This window comes from Taeniopygia guttata, chromosome 1A, assembly GCF_048771995.1.
Source record: "Taeniopygia guttata chromosome 1A, bTaeGut7.mat, whole genome shotgun sequence".
NCBI classification, from domain to species: domain Eukaryota; kingdom Metazoa; phylum Chordata; class Aves; order Passeriformes; family Estrildidae; genus Taeniopygia; species Taeniopygia guttata.
The window spans coordinates 46,676,911-46,695,350 of NC_133025.1; the positions used below are offsets into that span (position 1 = coordinate 46,676,911).

The 18,440-nt window shown below is 42.7% G+C and overlaps 1 protein-coding gene across 5 annotated transcripts in view; it reads right to left on the reverse strand.

Moving 5' to 3' along the window:
- Positions 1-18,440, reverse strand: part of GSG1 (germ cell associated 1) — a 90,208-nt gene that overhangs the window by 1,711 nt on the left and 70,057 nt on the right. Inside the window, exons 1-7 of one of the 5 annotated variants that reach the window (XM_030262848.4) lie at positions 11,841-12,697; positions 10,956-11,130; positions 9,901-9,967; positions 5,259-5,577; positions 2,699-2,746; positions 518-670; positions 287-398 (exon numbers count right to left, since the gene is read on the reverse strand). In XM_030262848.4, the coding sequence (XP_030118708.3) occupies positions 287-398; positions 518-670; positions 2,699-2,746; positions 5,259-5,577 (632 nt within the window). In that variant the 5' untranslated portion in view covers positions 9,901-9,967; positions 10,956-11,130; positions 11,841-12,697. Of the gene's footprint in view, positions 1-286; positions 399-517; positions 671-2,698; positions 2,747-5,258; positions 5,578-7,687; positions 8,153-9,900; positions 9,968-10,955; positions 11,131-11,840; positions 12,698-18,440 lie in introns of those variants that run through there. The other 4 variants (XM_072923317.1, XM_030262849.4, XM_072923318.1 and 1 more) reach the window with 4 other exon arrangements.

Sequence of the window (18,440 nt, forward strand, 5' to 3'; positions counted from 1 at the left end):
GGGCAAACCAGCAGAGGGGCAAGCCTAATTAGTCAGCAGGGCTGAAAGCAATTGTTTAGGTGTGACCCCATTGTTTTCCCAATCCTTTGGTAGCTATTAATTTAAGTACCTCAGCCGCCATTTATTAAAAGAGGGTGAGGCAAAGACAGGAGATTAGTAGTAGGAGAACCATGATACACCTGTCTTTGGAACACACAGAAGGTCAAGAAAGGAGGAGGAAGCAGGTGGCATGGCTGAAGCTGTAAAGGCTGGCGGGGGGGTGAAGATGGCTTCAGAGCTCACATACTAGAATGCCCAGCCATAGTCCCATGTGTGAGGTCTCCAGTCTTCTGGTCCCAGATTAACTGTTGCCTGGAAGACTTGAGTGTACATCATATGTGCCACCATCCCAAGGAGACCTGGACACAAAGGACAAAGCAAAGAAGTTACAGCAGGAGCCAGAGCAGTATACTTCAGCCTTGAGTGGAAAAGCAGGCTCTCCAGTGCTGAGATTCCAAGATTACAGTAATACACTTACCTGACAGCACTGAGGATACAGCAGCAAAGGCATTGAGTTTCATCCCACAGACAGGATTTCCAGTATGCAGAATTTCCACCATCAGGAGGATGAAGCTGATGAGCAGCAAGCTGATGTACAGCATCTCTGATCCCAGTGACAGCCACAGGATTCCTGCCAGGAATACAGGATGAAACCATGTTCAAGAGTACTCCCTTCTCTCAGCCCAATCCTGAAAGAAAGTCCTTTGGATAAAAGGGAACAAAGGAAAACAGTAAACACCCAAAAGCAATCTTCCCACCCTATGAGCAAGGGATCAATGGATCCTATAGAGGACAGAGTGCATGTCACAGAGGATGACTTGGCTCCTCTAGCATGGCAGAGCTGAGGGGATCTAAAATGCCCTCTGTAAACAAGCCAGCATTATTCATAAACAGCAAGGAGGAAAGCAAAGAGAAAAAGACAGGGAAGCTGTTGACTATTAGCATAAAATCTAATGGTCATGGATTGGCCACAAACACATCCAAGCTCTAATGACAACAAAAGCAATAAACTTTTAAAATGGGACTCAACTATTTAAGAAATATATGGTGCATCCATGACTGTCTGGGACATGGCCTCTGGAATTCAGGAAGCCTCTTGCAAGCCTGTATTTCTCACTGAAATCCCAATTACAATGAAAGTAAGTTCCTTGGGGTTGATATCCAGCCAGGGCAGTAACACTGACCGCTCACCCTGCTTCTTGAACAGAGTGCAGGTACTTTCATGCTGGGATTTTGAGTGTGATTTAAGTGATACCAGAGTCCACAGCTGAGCTGAGTTCTACAGCTGCGCAGTAAGAACTGAAGGAGAATGAAGAAAGGCACTCTGTAATGCTGGGCTGTGGAAAAGTAAAGGATTCACTGAGGAAGAAACATTAATCTGACAAATGAAGCAGCACTGTGAACACCACTGTTAGCAGCTATTAATGGCTGTAGAGGAGACATTCAGCTGGGGAAAAGGAGTGTGAAGAAAACCCTAATTAATGTGGCACTGACTTGAATACTCGACATCATTAGTGCCATAGAGTCACTCAGCTCTTTAGCAGAAATAGATGAGCTGCATTCCCTGTTTAAAGGAGCCGGCTTACTTGCTGCAGCACCATCAAGGAGGATATTTCATTAAAGGTCAGCCTGTCAAAAGTATTCTGGAGGTAACAGGGACCACACATACACAGAGACCTCTACATCATTTTCCTTGAGAGTCCAGGCTAATGATGTGTAATTTGGTCTTGTAATGTTGCCTGTGTTTTGTGGAGCTGCTCTGCACACACCCAGCTCAGCCAGCCCATCCCACAGTCAGAAGTCATACCCCCTTGTGCAATGCTAACCCAGCCATACCATGGCATCTGCACCAGTCATGTAAAGATGATACTTTGTGCAGGAAGGGGTGAAAATGGCACTTTCAAATTCCCAGAATTTATTACACCCTTGCTTTCAGGGTTTGAATGCTGTCACAGGTTCTGCACCCCAGGCCTTTCCCTTCATATATGAACATCTTCTGAAATGACTTGCCTCCAGCCTCCATCTCAGGGAATAGTTAGCAAGCCCACAGCAACTGAAAAGCCTTCATTAAGTAGAATCTCCATAGCATATGTACACTTACATCAAAGTATACTGAAGCTATCCACAGGGTGATTTGAGACATGTGACAATGACAGGAGGGGTGATCTCTCCTACCCAAATGTAGTTTTGTATTTAATGAGGCAGGGATTTCATCTTGAAAGCATAACTTTCAGATGTCCTGCTCACTTACCACAAAGAGGTGGTTCAGCTTCTGGATTCATTGTATTAGACCCAAAACTGAAGCACTGAGTTAATAGGTAGCCTGTATGGGAGGAACTGCCCAGAGGCTGTATCCATCCTCTTCCCCTTTACTGCAGCAAGATGACAACCCCAGACCAGGCAACTTACTACATGAGACAAATCCCACTTCATACTAGAGGAAATCTGAGGTTTCTAGCACTGACTTCACAAATGGCAGTGGTTTATGTGAACATCTGGGAGGAAATCTTTTATCGTTTAGCAACCACGAGGACAGGATTTCATACCTGGCTCTTTGAGGACCCAACCTGCTGTCCACACACAGGCAAAATGCCGCAGGTCCCTTGTCCCTAGAAGGTGCACTGTACAGCTACAGTGAAATACAGGGATTTGCTCTTACCTCTCTCTGCTGGTGGTGAAAGCTCAATAAAGCTGCGGCATTTCTCTTCTGAAACACAAAACCAAAGCTTTTCGTTTATAAAACAATTCAGGAACATAGGGGAAAAGAAAATCTCTTCATCTCACTCTCTTTTCAGTGTATGCATCCAAGCATCCTTGAATCTACCCATCAGACCATCTCACTTCCAATCTTTTTCTATCTTTCCAGACCTTCACTGAGGCAAAGGATGGGAAGGCAACATTTGCCTGCAAAACTAGAAATGACCTTTTCAGAAAAAAAAGATTAAGCAATTTGTAAATCTTACTAGCCTCTGCTGAATATAAAAAGTCTGTTGTTACTCATTCACAACATTACTGATGATCAGGTCTATTAAGGGTGTAGTTTTTAACAGACTGCGGATCCATCACTTCTGCTGAATTCCCACACACTCTAATCTCAGAAGATCATTTCTAGCACCACTTCTCAAAGAAAGCAAAAAAAAAAAAAAAAAAAAAACTTCCCAAGTGAAATCCTTTGTGACAGAGATGCAATTTCCCCTTCTATGGCAAACTCATACAGAAATATGGTCCTTGGTCCTCACATTTTAGGCATGCTATTTCAACAAATTGTGTTAATATTTGCTTTGGAAAACTACTGTCTCAGCTGAGGGTCCATCATTATTATCTGTAAGTCTCTGTCCCTGCATACTGCATTACTGCATTTGAGGGTCCTCTCCTCCATTTGGCACAGTATTTTCTCCCAGACTTTATCGCTTCATGTAAGAATCTAGTTTTCTTAATTTCTATCCCCAGTTCTAATCTTTCCAAATCTCCTGTGCTATTTCTGTCATCCACGGCTCTCAGGACGCTACCCGGTTTAGTGCCATCTGCGGTTCTCATTAACTTGCAATTTGCTACTTCACCTAGAACTTTAATGAGGATATTCAGTAATGGCTCATCTAAACTGATCCTGCGATTAGCCTGAAAATGAAATCCTTTCTCTAGCACAACTCAAACTCCTCTTGTTCAGAGTAGTCCCTTCTTTGTTGTTTTTATTGTCTACTCAGTTGTTTCAAAGATGCACAGTAGTGGGTGGGTTGTGCTTGATTTATAGGAAGCAGGAGACTGAGACTGACTGTTCTTCTATCCCGTGCTCTATCCCGTGTTCTGCTGCGATCCAGATGTTACATACTTTCTCTGTTCCTTCAGGCACTGGGGTTATTCCAGGACTGCTCAGTGGACAGAAAAGTTGTTTAGAGAAATCAGTCGAGGGATGTAGTTTCATTCCCACAAGCATCATGGAAACACAATCCAACCCAAACCAGTCCTAAATAAACTCATCTCCTTCCACAGCCCTTCTGGAAATGCTCATAACAAAAAGCAGCCCACTTGTAAGGACATGAGAATTTCAAGCACATTCCCTTCTGCTCCAACCCCTCCTTCTGTCTTCTTTTCTTCACCAGTTATTTATTTTCAAACTGACAGAAACAGAGATGAAAAATACTATACTGGAAGGATGGCTTGGTTAAAGAAGGTTAGATGTTTATACTTGGGCAGAGCTGAAGGGAGGGTGGTGGGCTCAGGGGAATGGCCCTGATGAAAGTGACTTTCATCACTCTATTTTTAGGTACAAATCTCTGTGTTGGCCACCTTCTGGATTAGTTCTGATCCTTGATGTGTGTGCCAGGCAGTAAAGGACATCTGAGCACTGCAGAGCACCCACCTGTGCTGGCATGGCACAGGTTCAGCAGAAGGACTTGAGCAGGTCTGGGCAGGAACAAGTCAAGGGTGAAGGGAAGCACCAAAGGGTTCTCGTAAAGGTTGCACAACCAGTCCCTGGCACTTCAGGATTCACAGCGCCAGTCCCACATGGTCAAAAATCACTAATGAACCTGTCACAGTATCACAAAAACTAAAAGCAAGTACAATATTGCAGCTCTAATCCTTAGGTCAATTTATCTCCTAGCTTTAGTTCCTTTGGGTTCAGATCCTCCATGGTTTCTCTGTATCTATTAGGTAGTAATTCCCTTTCTCTATTTTATTTATTTGGGTATTTTTTAAGAAAAGCCCAGTCTCTGTATAATAACACAAAACTACTCAGTTTGATGATTTGAGAACACCAACTATTGTAGTCCTCACAGCATAGCTAAAAATTAACATCTGCATAAAATCACCGTACTTAAATTTCTGAGAACATGCACAAATTTACCCTGAAGAGCATGAAGTAAACTGTGTACAGGAATGGAGACATGGGGAAAGGGAAAGGAGGCTCATGGAAATTCCCAACAGGATGAACAGTGTTATCAGAAAGTCACTGCCACCACCATCATCACTTACACTTCACAGGCCCTATTCCAGATCAAAGGGCACACCGGAGACAACCACTCTCCATTTCCCTGCTCTGTGAACATTCCAGTGAAGGACAGAAATATATTAACTGCACCAGTGCACAGGGCTGATACCATCTAGGAAAAGGAAGAATACTTTTCTTCCACATGTTCTCAGTATTCTACCTTTCAGTTTCAAACTTCTGTGGAGTAAATACGAGGCAATATGTTGTGGCTGCCTGAGCAACACACTACCTGGCCCTTCCATGCTCTCTTCACAGGAAAGCCACATCCCTGTGTGGAAGTATCTGAAGGCAAAGCGGTCATCTCCAGTCTCCCAGCTGTAGTGCACTGTGTCCTCAGATGAAACATTGCTCGCATCTGCATCAGATGGCATGGGGACACCCACGCACTGGGAGGCTTTGCTCTTCCCACACAAAGGCTTGGGTACTTTTTGGGTCCCAGTGCACCAGTAGCTGCCCAGCAAGGCTGTGGTGGAGAGGGTGAGAGCCAGCAGGTTCAGGATGACAGCCAGGAAAGTGCGGTGCAATGGCAGTCCCTTCAGCAGCTCCATCTACAACACACAAATAGGAGAGACCATCACACCAGCCACTTGTCCCACATAGCCTTATGAATCCCACCTCTTCCCAGCATGCAGCTGTGGGGAGGGGTTATGAACACTCTTCCCTCCTCACAACATCCAAACATCTCACCCAGCATGGAAGAACCATTTCTTGAAAGCCAGGGCAGTGGACCTATTCAGCTTCAACATTACAAAATATGCTGAATATCTATACTGGGGAAGAGAGGGTGACATAGCAGGACTGAGTGCATTGAGGAGTCTGAGCACATGAGCAAAACACAAGGAACATCACATTAGTACATCTCAGAGATGACAGGGAGAAACTGTTAACCAACTTCCCTGAATATCATGTGTTGCCTTTACATGAGATACAATGGATGCTCTTTCCAACTAAATGAGAAATCTTACTGCCAAGTGTCCCAAAACACTTTTCAAGCAGCTCATTACTGTACCTAGGGAGGCAGAGAGTATAGTGATTTCTCAGTAGGAAAAGGCAGGAAAATGTTCCCATTCTGTTGAAGGTCACGCATCAAAGCAGTGACCGGCTCAGAGAGAACACCCAGCTATCCAGACCTGATAGCTTAAGTACAAGCCACAGAGCAGCACTTTCCACCTGAGAGCTCATCTGCACATCAGAAATTTGGTAGGGTGGTGGGATGACAGCATCTTTGCTTTCACACAAAGTACCAAAGGTTTTTTCCTATAAGGGTGAATGTTGCTACAAACATTCATACTGATTTCATCTCATCCTTTAAAGTAATTCAGAAAGCAGTTTGTGAAACAGGGACTTTCTCACTCAGAGGGAATATGAAGACTTTAGGGTTCCTGCAAAACCCTGCACTGACTCCTGAGAACCCCAAAATATCACTCCATAGATTGATTAGATGTCATCTACCCACACATCAACTTTCATGTAATCAATGCATGTCTCTTCCTACGTGGCACTCCCTATGTTTGGCACAACTTCATCCAGATACTCCCACCCTTTCCTATTTATGACTCTGAAAATCTATTTACCCATGAATAGATTCAGTTTGTACAGACACTGCCTGCTGTGGGTCCTCTTCACTTAACTTCAGCTGACTCACCCAACACTGAACAAGTGAGAAAGACCATTCTGTGGACATCACTATAAATAAACAATACAATAACCAGCTTTGCATTGTCTGTGACTGCACCACAGATAAAAGTGGTGCAGTTAGAATAATTTTTTTGTGCTACCCAGCAAGCTTGGAAACAAGGTCAACAAAGAGAGTGCAGAAGCTCCTCTTGAAAACCAGGATCTTATTAGCATCTCATCACACTGAGAAAGCAGTGCTGACCCTGAAAACCCTCATTGAAAGCAAGACAATACTTGGGTCCTGAAATTTTCTTGTGTTGTTTCATACTCTGGCTTCTTTTGTCTCTTTACCAGGACATTTCTTTCTGCACCCTGGAGAAGGTAATGTCTTAGTGATGCCATAATTAATGGCTTTCATGATTCGAAGGCATGTTCAATATCACCATTTTTGCAGAAAAGACACCTACTAGGAAAAGTTTCTGGCTAAGATTAGTGGCAAACTTCTCACTGAAAGGTGTTTTTGGTGGAAAATTTGGCTTACGACTGAAAAGGAAGTTGCAGACAAAATTGCTCTTCTCAAAACTACAGTTTTTACCTGAAAATTGAAACCTTCAGCACACAAAGTTTTTCAGTTTTTCATCAATGCTTAATTATAAGATATTCTGTCATCAGGTTTTGGGTTGCTAATGCTTTTATTTAACAAAAAACTTCCACTCACAATATTTACAAAAATCATATTTCTAATTTAAATCTTCAGTAGTGGGAAAAATATTCTCTCCAGTTGATTTATGACAGTAGTTGAAAGGCTGTATAATTTCAGGAAGAGTCTTAAGGAAAAGACATAAAAAGTATAAGAAACAAATGAGTCAGAAGTAGGAAGTGGATCAAGGACGCAGAAGACATATGGAATGAGAAGCAAATCTGAAAATACTTCCTGAAAACATTGTTAGAAAAGCTTCCCTTCACAAAAGCCAAGCACTCACTGATAGCAACCAACCATAATATCTAGATATCCCCAAAAGGAATGATAGCTGAATTTACCTTAGTAGCAAGTATTTGAAGTCCTGTTAATTTGGATGAAGAGCACAGAAGTGGAACTCACGCTTTGTCTGCTGTTTTGTTCATCTCTGTATCCTCCAAGAAACTCAATTGCAGCAAAATCCCTTCCTCCTTTGTCTGGTCCCCTCCTCCTTCTCCTCACCAGTGATTATTAAATGCTATCCTTCTGATCAGCAGCTGTTTTGTGGAAAATGGTCATTTTGTAATCCACAATGCAATCACAGCACAGCTGTTCTGGGAGATTATATGGGAAGCGATTGGTGCGACGGGCTGGGATTAAGTGCAGAAGAGTGACCTGTATTAACTGAGTAGAAAGTTTCTCTAAAACATCGAAAGATTCCAGCCACCCTCATGTGGCAGCTATTTGGGAGCTTGTATGGAGGAAGATGGCAGCTTTGGCTGGTGCTACAGGGGAGGAGTGACCTTAGCTGGGAAACTGCCAGCACCTTTGGTGTCAGGTCACCCCTTGCAGTGTGCACTGTCTCAGCGGAAAGGCAAAGACCAAAAGCATCCTAGCCCTAGGATATCTTCCTGGCCACACCTGATAGTTGCAGAAAGGGCAGAATAAAAAAAAAATGGGGGGAGGAATGTTTATGCAACTGCATCTACTCTGAGGACAGGGGATTTCAGTCCCTGAAGGGATACCAATACAGCTCTTCCCCTGGGCACTGGAAATTTTGATGCCAAAAGGAGCCCCTTAGCAGAAGAGCTGCTGAGTGGCAGGCTGACACCATGGCATCACTTACATGAAGGAGGTATTTGAAACAGCAGCAAGTCAAGCCAAATAGTCAAAGCATAGAAGAATAAGATAGATTGTCAGTGTCACTTGTTGTGGCAGCTTTTACCAAAATGTGAAGGTCATTGGGAATCCCAGCTGGTTCACACTGGGTGAATTTGTGAACCTAGTAAGAAGAGACAGAGATTCCCATTCACACAGAGTCACCTCTGATCTCTTGTCCCAAAAGTTTAAAGGCTCTCAAAATACCTGTGTGGTATCAAACGTATGAAAAGTAAAACAACATCACCTCTCATGAGAATGTACTAGATGCCATGGAGCAGAGCTGCACTGAATCAAACTGCAAGGCAGGGGAACATCCCAAAGGAAGACACATCTTTTCTTCCCCACAAGCACTTTGCCCAGTGCCAAGTGGGTGAAGCTTGCACCACCACTGGGAGGGAGCAAGGCAGATTCCCTGCATGCTGCTCTGCCAAGACAAAGGAAACAAGTGGCCCATCCATCCTTACTCCCCCCGGTTTCCAACAGCAGAGCCCAGAGGCTGGAGGCAGTTGCTGGAATAGCTCTGGGTGACAGTACAGCCTGTGACGGCCCCACACAGCACGGCAGCAGAAGGAGAAATTCACGGTTCAGCACATGGGCTGTCCTATCCCGGGCTCCTGACCCTTCCTGCCCTGAGCAGAATGGGCAGTAGCTCTGCAGTTATTTTAATCTCCATCACTGCATAAACTCCTCTAATATAGATAAGCTTTTCTAAGACGGACTAACTGAAAGCAATGCTAAATGTCCCTGTACTCCATGGACTTCCTGAAGGATTTTGATTAATAAAAAGGTTCTGTTTGAAACAGATGTACTTAATTTACTTAAGTAGGTAGAACAACAGCTGATGCCATTTAAAAAGAGAGTGATTTCTTTTTTCTTTCTTTTTTTCAGTCTTTCCGCATCTGGACACCTTAAATTTAACAAAACAAAAAAAAAAAAAAAAAAAAAGCAGCAAGCCTGGTTTACAAACTCAAGAATAGATAAAGTCCAGATCTACTGATAATCCTTAACACCTTCCTAATTTTAAACTTGGTTAGACTATCATTAAAACCCAAGATTCTCTGTCAGTTTCTAAGGCTGATCATATATATCAATGAAATTAAACTGAATTAGTTTAATATGGATAAGAATTCATGTTGGGAAATAAAGTTATCAGAAATATGCTATGGTTTAAAAAATATGCTTATAGCAGATTTAGTATTCTGAATAACGGCAGATATTTATCCTTCCAGAAGATGGCAATCTTTCTCTAGTCTTCTTCTCAGGAGTCTCTGCTGCTCACTTCTATGCTGGGGGAAGCAACACTGAAGTTTAGACTTCTATACCTTTATTCCTTCCCTTGAAATTCCTCCCCCCATAGCCTTCTTTTTTTTTTTTTTTTTTTTTTTTAACATTTTTATGAGCACAAACTCTTTACCTTGATTCTGAAATGGGGTGTAGGTCTGTCTCTTGGAATTATCTGAGCCTGGGCACACTTGAAATCACTGGAAAAAGAAAAAAAAGAGGAATAATTGCAGGAGCTGGGCTTTTGCTCACCTTCTGCCCTGCATGAAACTATTCTTTCTAACACTTTTCACAATATTTTGTCAAGTATCACATTAAATTTCCCCAGATTATTGCATATAACTCATAGAACACCAACATCAGAGCATGTTTCCTGATGTTCAACAAACTCCCTTTTGCAAAATTATGGGGATTTTATCTGGTTTTGGTTTAGATCTTGGTTCGTTGGTTGTTTTTTTGTTTTTTTGGTTTTTTTGCATTTTCTATATTAATCTCACCTCAATCTGACCTATTATAGACAGGAAAATCAAGCTGTATCAGTCTTTCACCCTGCTGTGCCTTCAGTTTTCTCCTCTTTGTATCTGATATTTCCCACCATAATTTGGCCCTGGCTAGAGTTTTTGGATGTCTCTTTCTCTTTGAACTCAGCAACAGCCAGTCCCTGGTGACTCGTTTAAAATTCATCCATTGAAGTGAATGCCCAGAGCAGTTGATTTCCTGTGCAATCAGCCAAATGCTTGACTTATAGAAACAAAACAAGGAAACAAAATGCAAAACCCCCCAAAATCATCACACAGCACCACTGTGGAGATTGCCAACTCTAAAAAATCCTGGGCGTTGACAAGTGATGCATTTTTATCATGGCTCTATCACCATCTACATCCTGGCTTGGGTGTATCCTGCCCCAAAGTGACGAATTCAACTCCCAGAGATGCTGGTGGAAAAGAAGATCAAGGAGACCTTGCCATATAGGGCCCAAAAGTTGCAATATTTAACTGGCGGGTCTCAAGAGGCGCATGACTCCCCATAGCCCCCCATGCAGCAATGCTCCAGGGATATCAGGGACCATTTGCTGTCCTGACATTGGCTCTTCAGCTGACCTGAAGAGGAAAGGAGAGGAGGAAGGGTGGCTATTTTCACCCATAGAGTTGCTCTGTGAAAACTGGACAAAGACAGGCTCATACTCACCCCTCATTCCACACATTCCTTGCACATGACACTTCCCACCGCTCCTGTTTTTGCTGTTTTTACAGAAAGATCACTCGGAGCCGCAGTTCCCTCCCTCACTGCTGCACAGAAAGCAGGATGTCTCCCGAGTGACAGTGACATGGAGAGAGCCAGACTTCTCAAATCCAGTGACAGACTGCAAATGCCAGATTTCTCCCTGAGCTCTGAATAATTCCACTCAGATTGTAACCTTTATTTAGCTGTTTGCATGATGCATTAACTCTTGCTCTGCAAATGACCTCACCAGGCGTATTTTTTTCTAGCCTAAGCACATTTAAAAGTGAATTCTCTTTTTAAGATGATCAGCTTACATTGCTAGACACTGAGACTGTGGCATAAATAAAGATCTAACTGGACTAAGTAAATGCATCTTAAAGATGGACAAACAAGTCAGTCAGTTTGGACCTAACCACTTTTTTTTTTTTCCTTCTTTTTTTTTTTTTTTTCTTGAAACAAGTCATAGTTGTCTGGATTTTTTTCCTAATCTTTATGGTTGTCAGACACTCAAAATCCACACAGAAAGCAGACATGAAAAGGGAAAAATCAGATGCAGCAAAAAAGACTTTGAGGACTCACTAGAGATTCTAGATGTCTTAATTTCTGGATAGGAAATGTAAGACTATATATAATACATAAGGTTAGGGGGTTGCTTTTCACAGAGGACCTAAACTCTAGGATGTGGTCACAAGAGCACACAGGAAAAAAAATAGTATTTATGTAATTTAGCTAACCATAAACTGCAAACAGACAAGAGAACCACTAATTTATGCACAGATCTATAAGGATATTAAGGAGGTGCCAGTCCAGAAAAGGTTTGTACAAAACTCCAAGCAGATAAATGCTTACCTTATCCACTGCTCACTATTCCCATCTGCTCTTCTGAGGCATCCAGTGAAACACTACAAGGTGATCATGGATTCGCCCCCATGACTTTCTGTCTGACTGAACATGTAGGAACCAAGAAATTCCATGAGATCTGAACAGAGGCTTTGAAATGTACCAAGTCTGTAATTTTATTGATGGTTTAATTCTTTCTGAGCTTGCTAAATCATCACAGCACATTATATCAGCCACTAGATTGGCAGAGCATCCACTTCTGCAGAATGAGCCTTTGTAATTTGGTAGTCCCCTCTATGAAAATCGTTGCTACTTTTAAATCTACCACTGACAAGATCTCAGTCTGTTACTACTCAGAATCACAAACACCCAGACTCAATGACTACCACAGGCTCCTGGGGTTTTTTATAATCAAGAGGAACCATTGCAACAACATAGTCTCCTCTCAGGTGTAACAGAACCCAAATAACTCTAGATAACCACTTCTAGTGATACACAGAACTCCTACCAGAGCTATAGCACATATTTTAGACAACTATCTGGTATTGACCGTGCAGTAGAATATGACGGACAATTCATCACATCCTTAGAAAAGTTATTCCAATGATTAATTAATCTGATTCTTAAAATTTTACTCTTGCTCTGTAAACAGTGTCTGCTTTAGTTTTCCAACCCGACCAGGTTGCTCCAACACACAAATAAATACCCAGCGAAGTGATTTCCTAAAAATGTTATTGTAAGAGTCACAAATCAATGTGTTTCATTAGAGGCACACACTGTGATCTAACCAGCTGGCTGGTGGCCCAAATTCCTAGTTCTGTACTTGGCTTTGACACATCATTTTCCCCTCCCATCAGCCAAGTCATTAGTGGTGCGTTTACACTGCAGTCAAAGCAGTGGCAGTGATGGGGAGTAAACATTCAGTGCTTGTTTTAATTGGGTGTTGCTAGGAATTTCACTCCAGCAGTATGCAACACAATGCAGTGTACAAACCTAAGTCCAGGAACAGAGTAAACTGTGCTAAGCTCCACATACCCATGGCTGGATTGATAGTTCAAAATAGCCCTTGTTTCCACACACTATAAGGTTGGGTCTTTGGAGTCATTGTCACAGATGCAAATCTAAAGCACAGGGGATCCTTGTTGATACTGGAATCAGCACAAAGACAGCAGGAGACATTCTGTTTTGGTAATGAAAAAATTAGAAGACCTAAAATTAATCTGTGCAAAAAGTACTTCATACAGATGCAGGTGATCTTGGAGTCAAAGATATGTTTAATATGTTTTAAAGCAAAAAAAAAAATAAATATTTGAAACAATACAGTTAAGCCACATTGCACTTTGGTTTCACTCATGGAAATTTGACAGCAAAAGCAATTGTTCTTTGCTTCAATTTATCTTTTGCTCCATTTCACCATGGGGAATCAGAATAAGCAGAGTTAGAGGAAGCCTCCAAAGATTATTTAATAAATCCATCTGCATCACTATGACTTTAGCACCCTGAAAAACTTCAAGCCTACTGTTAAATTTTTTTGCAAGGGAGATACCACTCCATCTGGAATAAAGTCCCTTGTAATATCTCATTTTTCCAATCAAATCACAATGTAAATCAGAATACTTTTCTATCCCTGCAAAATGCCATGGTGTCCATTCCACACCTGATTTATTTATTCACATGGATTGTCCTCTCAAGGCTATTGGAGTTACATAGTTCATTAAAGTTCTACTCACATGCTAGTATTTGAGGAACCAGCGCCTCAAATGAAACATCTAAGCTAGCAGGAAAGGTTTGGAAATCTAAAAGAGTGAGTAAGACAGAGAGTTAGCTTTTTTAAGGCAAGGCGTGGGAGGTGTTTTCGTTCTTTAGCTATTAAAAACTCCTTGCTTTGACAAGAAAAAAAAAAAAGGGGAGGAAGAGAAAACTGGGAGGGGAAGGATTAACGAATAAAGAGGCAGCATGGCAAGTAATGCAGTAAGCATGGTGGTCAAAAAGCACAAGCGAGTTTCTCAGGCTGGGTTTCCTGACAGAGCAAGGGTGCTAGCAAGCACAGATCAGAGTCAAGGTCTACTATACTGTCTGAAGAGAATAATGAGACCAGCTTTCCTTACAGTGCTGAGTAGAGGGGTTTTGTTACAGTGGGTGCTTTGGAAACAATCATGCTAGATATTACAATTGCACCTTTAATCTTTCTGGATATCATGATAATCACCCAGGATTGAGGGCATCTCCTTTTTTCCTCAGCTTTTATGAGGATTTGGGATTCCTTTCCATTCCTTTATGGCATTTTGGAACTGTGGCTTCACAGACAGTCTTGCTGTCACATCCAATCTCCATGGCTCACGCTTCCCGTTGCCTTCATGCTGTGCTGGGCAGCACACTGAAGCCACCTGCACACCAGGGAGGAGACAGGTCAGGACAGGGCAGCAGTGACATCAATGTGGGGCCCTGGCCCTGTGCCTTGGAGGCCCAGTGGGAGCAAGGAATGCCGGAATCAGTTGGTGTCACTGCTATGGGCATTGGGTGGATACAGCATGTGTATGCTGTGCCAGGGGAGTTTCAGGGCACCCAGGCTTCCCTATAAGTCCTGAGGGAAAGGCGTGCCCCAGTGGCTGAAAACAAAAACACAAAATGTTTTGGAGACAGCCAGCAGAGAAATTGGGCGTCTGCCTCTCTTCTGCTGGGTTTTTTTTTTTGGTTTGGTTTGGTTTTTTTGGTTTTTTTTTTGGGGGGGGTTTTCGTTTTTTTTGGTTTGGCTTTCTTTCAGTTAAGTTTTTGTTGTTGTTGTTGTTGTTGTTTTCTCTCTCCTCCTCTCCACACCTCCCTGTTTCCTCATAGCCAGGTTTCCGCATGCCCAGGTAACCCCAGTTCCATGCATGGGCCAAGGACATCAGCTCCCAAGGGTGACCCAGCCATAGAAAGACAGGGCCAGGTACAGCAACAGCATCCTGGCCCAAGGGAGGCCAGAACAAGGTGACCCTGCAGCCACTGCCAGGGGTCTTTGTACAAGTATGTTATAACTTAGGTCTTAAACTCAGGCTCACAGTTTAAAAAAAAAGATAAACAACTGTCCTTCCTAGCCCCCATTATATTTTTCTGAGCAGGCCCAAGCTGCAATATCTCAAAAGCTCATTATTTAGCCAAGTTTGCAGGGGCCTTTGTCATAGATGACAAAAGATCTGATTCTGACAGAAAAAGTGTGATTTATTTTAATGCAAGACATTGCTCAAAATGTGGGTTGTTGAGTTTTTTAAAGAAAAAGTAATTATGATTTTTAAAATGTGGATAAGACAGACTATTCCCCTGCCAGCCTTGTTCTCAAGAAATAACAAAGTGGTCATGACAAATTAAAAACAAAACCAAAAAGAACCCTATAAAACTACTGAAGCAGACATGAGCTAGATGATGCTTGTGTCAAGTTTGGCAAAAGCAAAAGCAACCAAAGCCAGACCTCGTGATGGAGTGTGTCAAGTGACTGTTATAATAAAGAGGCAGCGCTACCAGCAAAGTCTGCTGTGTTCTGTGTACCCATTAACATGCTAATCTCAATGTTAGTCTTTTCCAGGTAGCCAAGGACTCTTGTTGCTGAGCTTTACTACTAAGCATTAAGCATTGTGGTTAAACAGTTTGACTGAACAAGAATTATTTGCCATCACCTGAACAAGGTAACCATGAAGGCAAGAGAGCCCAGCTAGCATGTTAGGCAGAACTTAAAGAAATTAGGTCAGGCCGAATGGAAAGAAAACTGTAGAAACCTCTTCCAAACACTGAAAAGTAGTCCTCTGTGGAACAGTTTCTCATGGGAAGCAAAGGATGCAGGCTGGATAATGAACTGGAAAATGTATTGCAGGCAAGAATCTTGCTGGAATTGGGCTAGGCTAGAATATAAAATAATGAACTGGATGAGCAAGCAAGATTTTCCAATCTCAAATTTCCATGGTTAAAAAAATTGCCACAGTTAGCATTGCTTGAAATTCCTTCACATGAGCTACAGAATCTCTGAGTGAGGCAGAATATGAAGCTGGAGCAAGAGAGGTGGGTGTGTTTCCTGGATGACACAAAGGAGAGAGAAAAAGAAGTCTTCAGCCTTGAACAGGCTATGAAATTAGGAGACTGGCTGGAGAGAAAAGGAGGGAACACAGGTCGGAGCAACTGCTCCCACCAGGCTGAAACACGGGTGCAATACACTGAGGACACCATGGTGAAGATTTAGGGGCTAGGTCCGTGGTAAAGAGGATGGCTTTGAGAGAGCAGTGATACTGCCCAAGCATGCTGCTGTCACTCATGGTCAATCTTCAGCTCTGGGTAAGAAGTGGGAAGGTTCAGCTCCTGCTCTCAGCATGACTCTCCAATATTAGTTTTCACCAGCAGATTCTTCAGTTATCAGGACATTTTGATTAGGGGCTTCTCTCCCACTCGCCTTACCTTTAAAACAAGAATTTTCTGTTTTGCTTTGGTTTGAACTTAGATTTCAAAGGGCTGGATTAAAGCAAGGGATTGAAGAGTTGATATTTCACTCCAATCCAGTGCTGGAAAATAAATATTGTCAATTACTCCCATCAGTCGTGAAGGCTCACACACAGCTTTACCAATGCAATCCTGACTTTCAACATCCCTAGCATTTTGGTTCATGACTGGATGCAGTCACAGGTCAGCCACGCCCCGTTCAAAGCAGGCCACTGGGCTGTGCTAGGGTCCTTTACCGTGTCTGGTAAATTTGTCAGTGTTGCAATTGCAAGGATGCCCTTGGGCTCTGCTAAGGGACACCTGAAGTCCAACCTTATTGAGCATTTCCCAATCGGCCCTAGGAGAGTTCACTCAATCCTACCGTACCACATTTATTATTCCAGCCTTGAAACACCTCTAGGGCTAACACAGCAGACCAGGAAAACAGCTCCCTCTGCAATCATCATGCTCCAGGTTTGGTACAAAGGTGACGGGAGAAGCACAATATTGCTAAGATTCCAAATGAAACCATTCCTGAACTTACTGGTGTTTCTTTCCACCCACAGTCTGTTACAGACCTTAAATGTGTGCTTCATGGCTTTGTTGGAGCAGATATGCTGGTCCCCTCTCTTCATAGATTAAAAAGCATTTTTTAATTATTAAATGAAAATTAAAATCTATAGTGAACTTCCCCACAGACCTTCTTAGCCATTTTTACAGCTGCCTTAAACTCTGCACTGAATATCTAGAGACTGTTGTTTGAAAAGCTCTTCTGAGGACCTCAAGAAGCTTTAAGATCCTCTAGAACAGAAGAGCTACTGATGTCTTCTCATTGTTGCTAAAGAAAAAAACTGTGGGTCGCAGATCAAACATGGTAAGGTACAGGTTGTCCCAGACAGCACCAATTGCTGCCTTGGGGATGTATTCAGGAAGGCGTAGGCAGGGGTGTCAGAGGAGCCATACATCCAATCTGGCTTTGTTTACTGTATTTCCTAATGGGAAGATTCCTGTACTATTCCTTCTCCACCTTCCCAGGTGTTCACTGGTGCCCTGAGTCAGACATGCCACTCACTAGCCCATAACCAAAATGTGCAGGCAGGGAAAGTGACCTGATATCTGCAGGATTTTAGCCAGCTTATTCTACCACTGCTTGGAAAATAGTCATGGCTTGGGATGTCTATGTCCACCCCCAAAAATCTTCTCTCTCTTTTTCTGGGCCCAGAGCCTCTCTAAACGACTAGGTTATGTGTAGGCGCTCAGACTTCCCACAGAAGAGAGCAGCAGGGAATGCAGGGAGTGCCACTTCAATCTCCTATCCCGGAGGCAGATTTAATCGAGTGCTTTCCACAGAGCTTAGGGCTCCTAGCAGTGATGATGGAGAATGAGTCTCTTTACAACTGTTTGGAGGTTCTCACAGACACTTTCCTTGCAGTGGTCACACCTTTCAGGGACACAGCTGGACACAGCAGATACCTGCTCTGACCCCATGCACAGCATTCACACTTGGGGTTTCTCCTGCCCATATTGTGGCCATGGTTTCTCTTAAATCTCCATCTTTTTAGGGTGACATCCAAGCTAGAGTGAAAAACTTCAAATGGCAGGGAATTTACTATCCCTAAACCGTCCCACTAGCTAACCAACCTCACAGTTCAGAGTGCACACCCTATTTCTAGATGGTCTTCACTGCCAACCAGTGAGGTGACTATTAGCAACCTAAGCAGTTCAAAACATGCACAAGCCCTGACAGGCAATTTTCCATCTTGTTCACATGCTTCATGGCAAGTTTTGGCTTGTGGAAGCAAATGTTTTCTGAACAGCAGGAGGATATTCTCCTAACAGCAGGGAGAGTTAGGAGACAACATGGGTCAGGCCATAATTCCTAATAGATTATTTGGGCAAGGCTACCTTCTTTGGGGGAGAAGAAGTTTTATTTAAATGAATGCTGGGCCACTTGCCCTCACTAACCCTGGATCACTTTATTTACCAGTATAGGTGTAACCCAGATTTCGACAAGACCTTTTCTTCCAGCACTGTTTACTACTAGAAATCTATCTCTCAAGTGAAATATTTGTGGACTTTGATTAAGTCAATTCTTAACTTCCATTTACATAAACTACATTTTGGGTCCTTTCCAGTTTTTAGCATGCTTTGAGAACTTCAAACAGG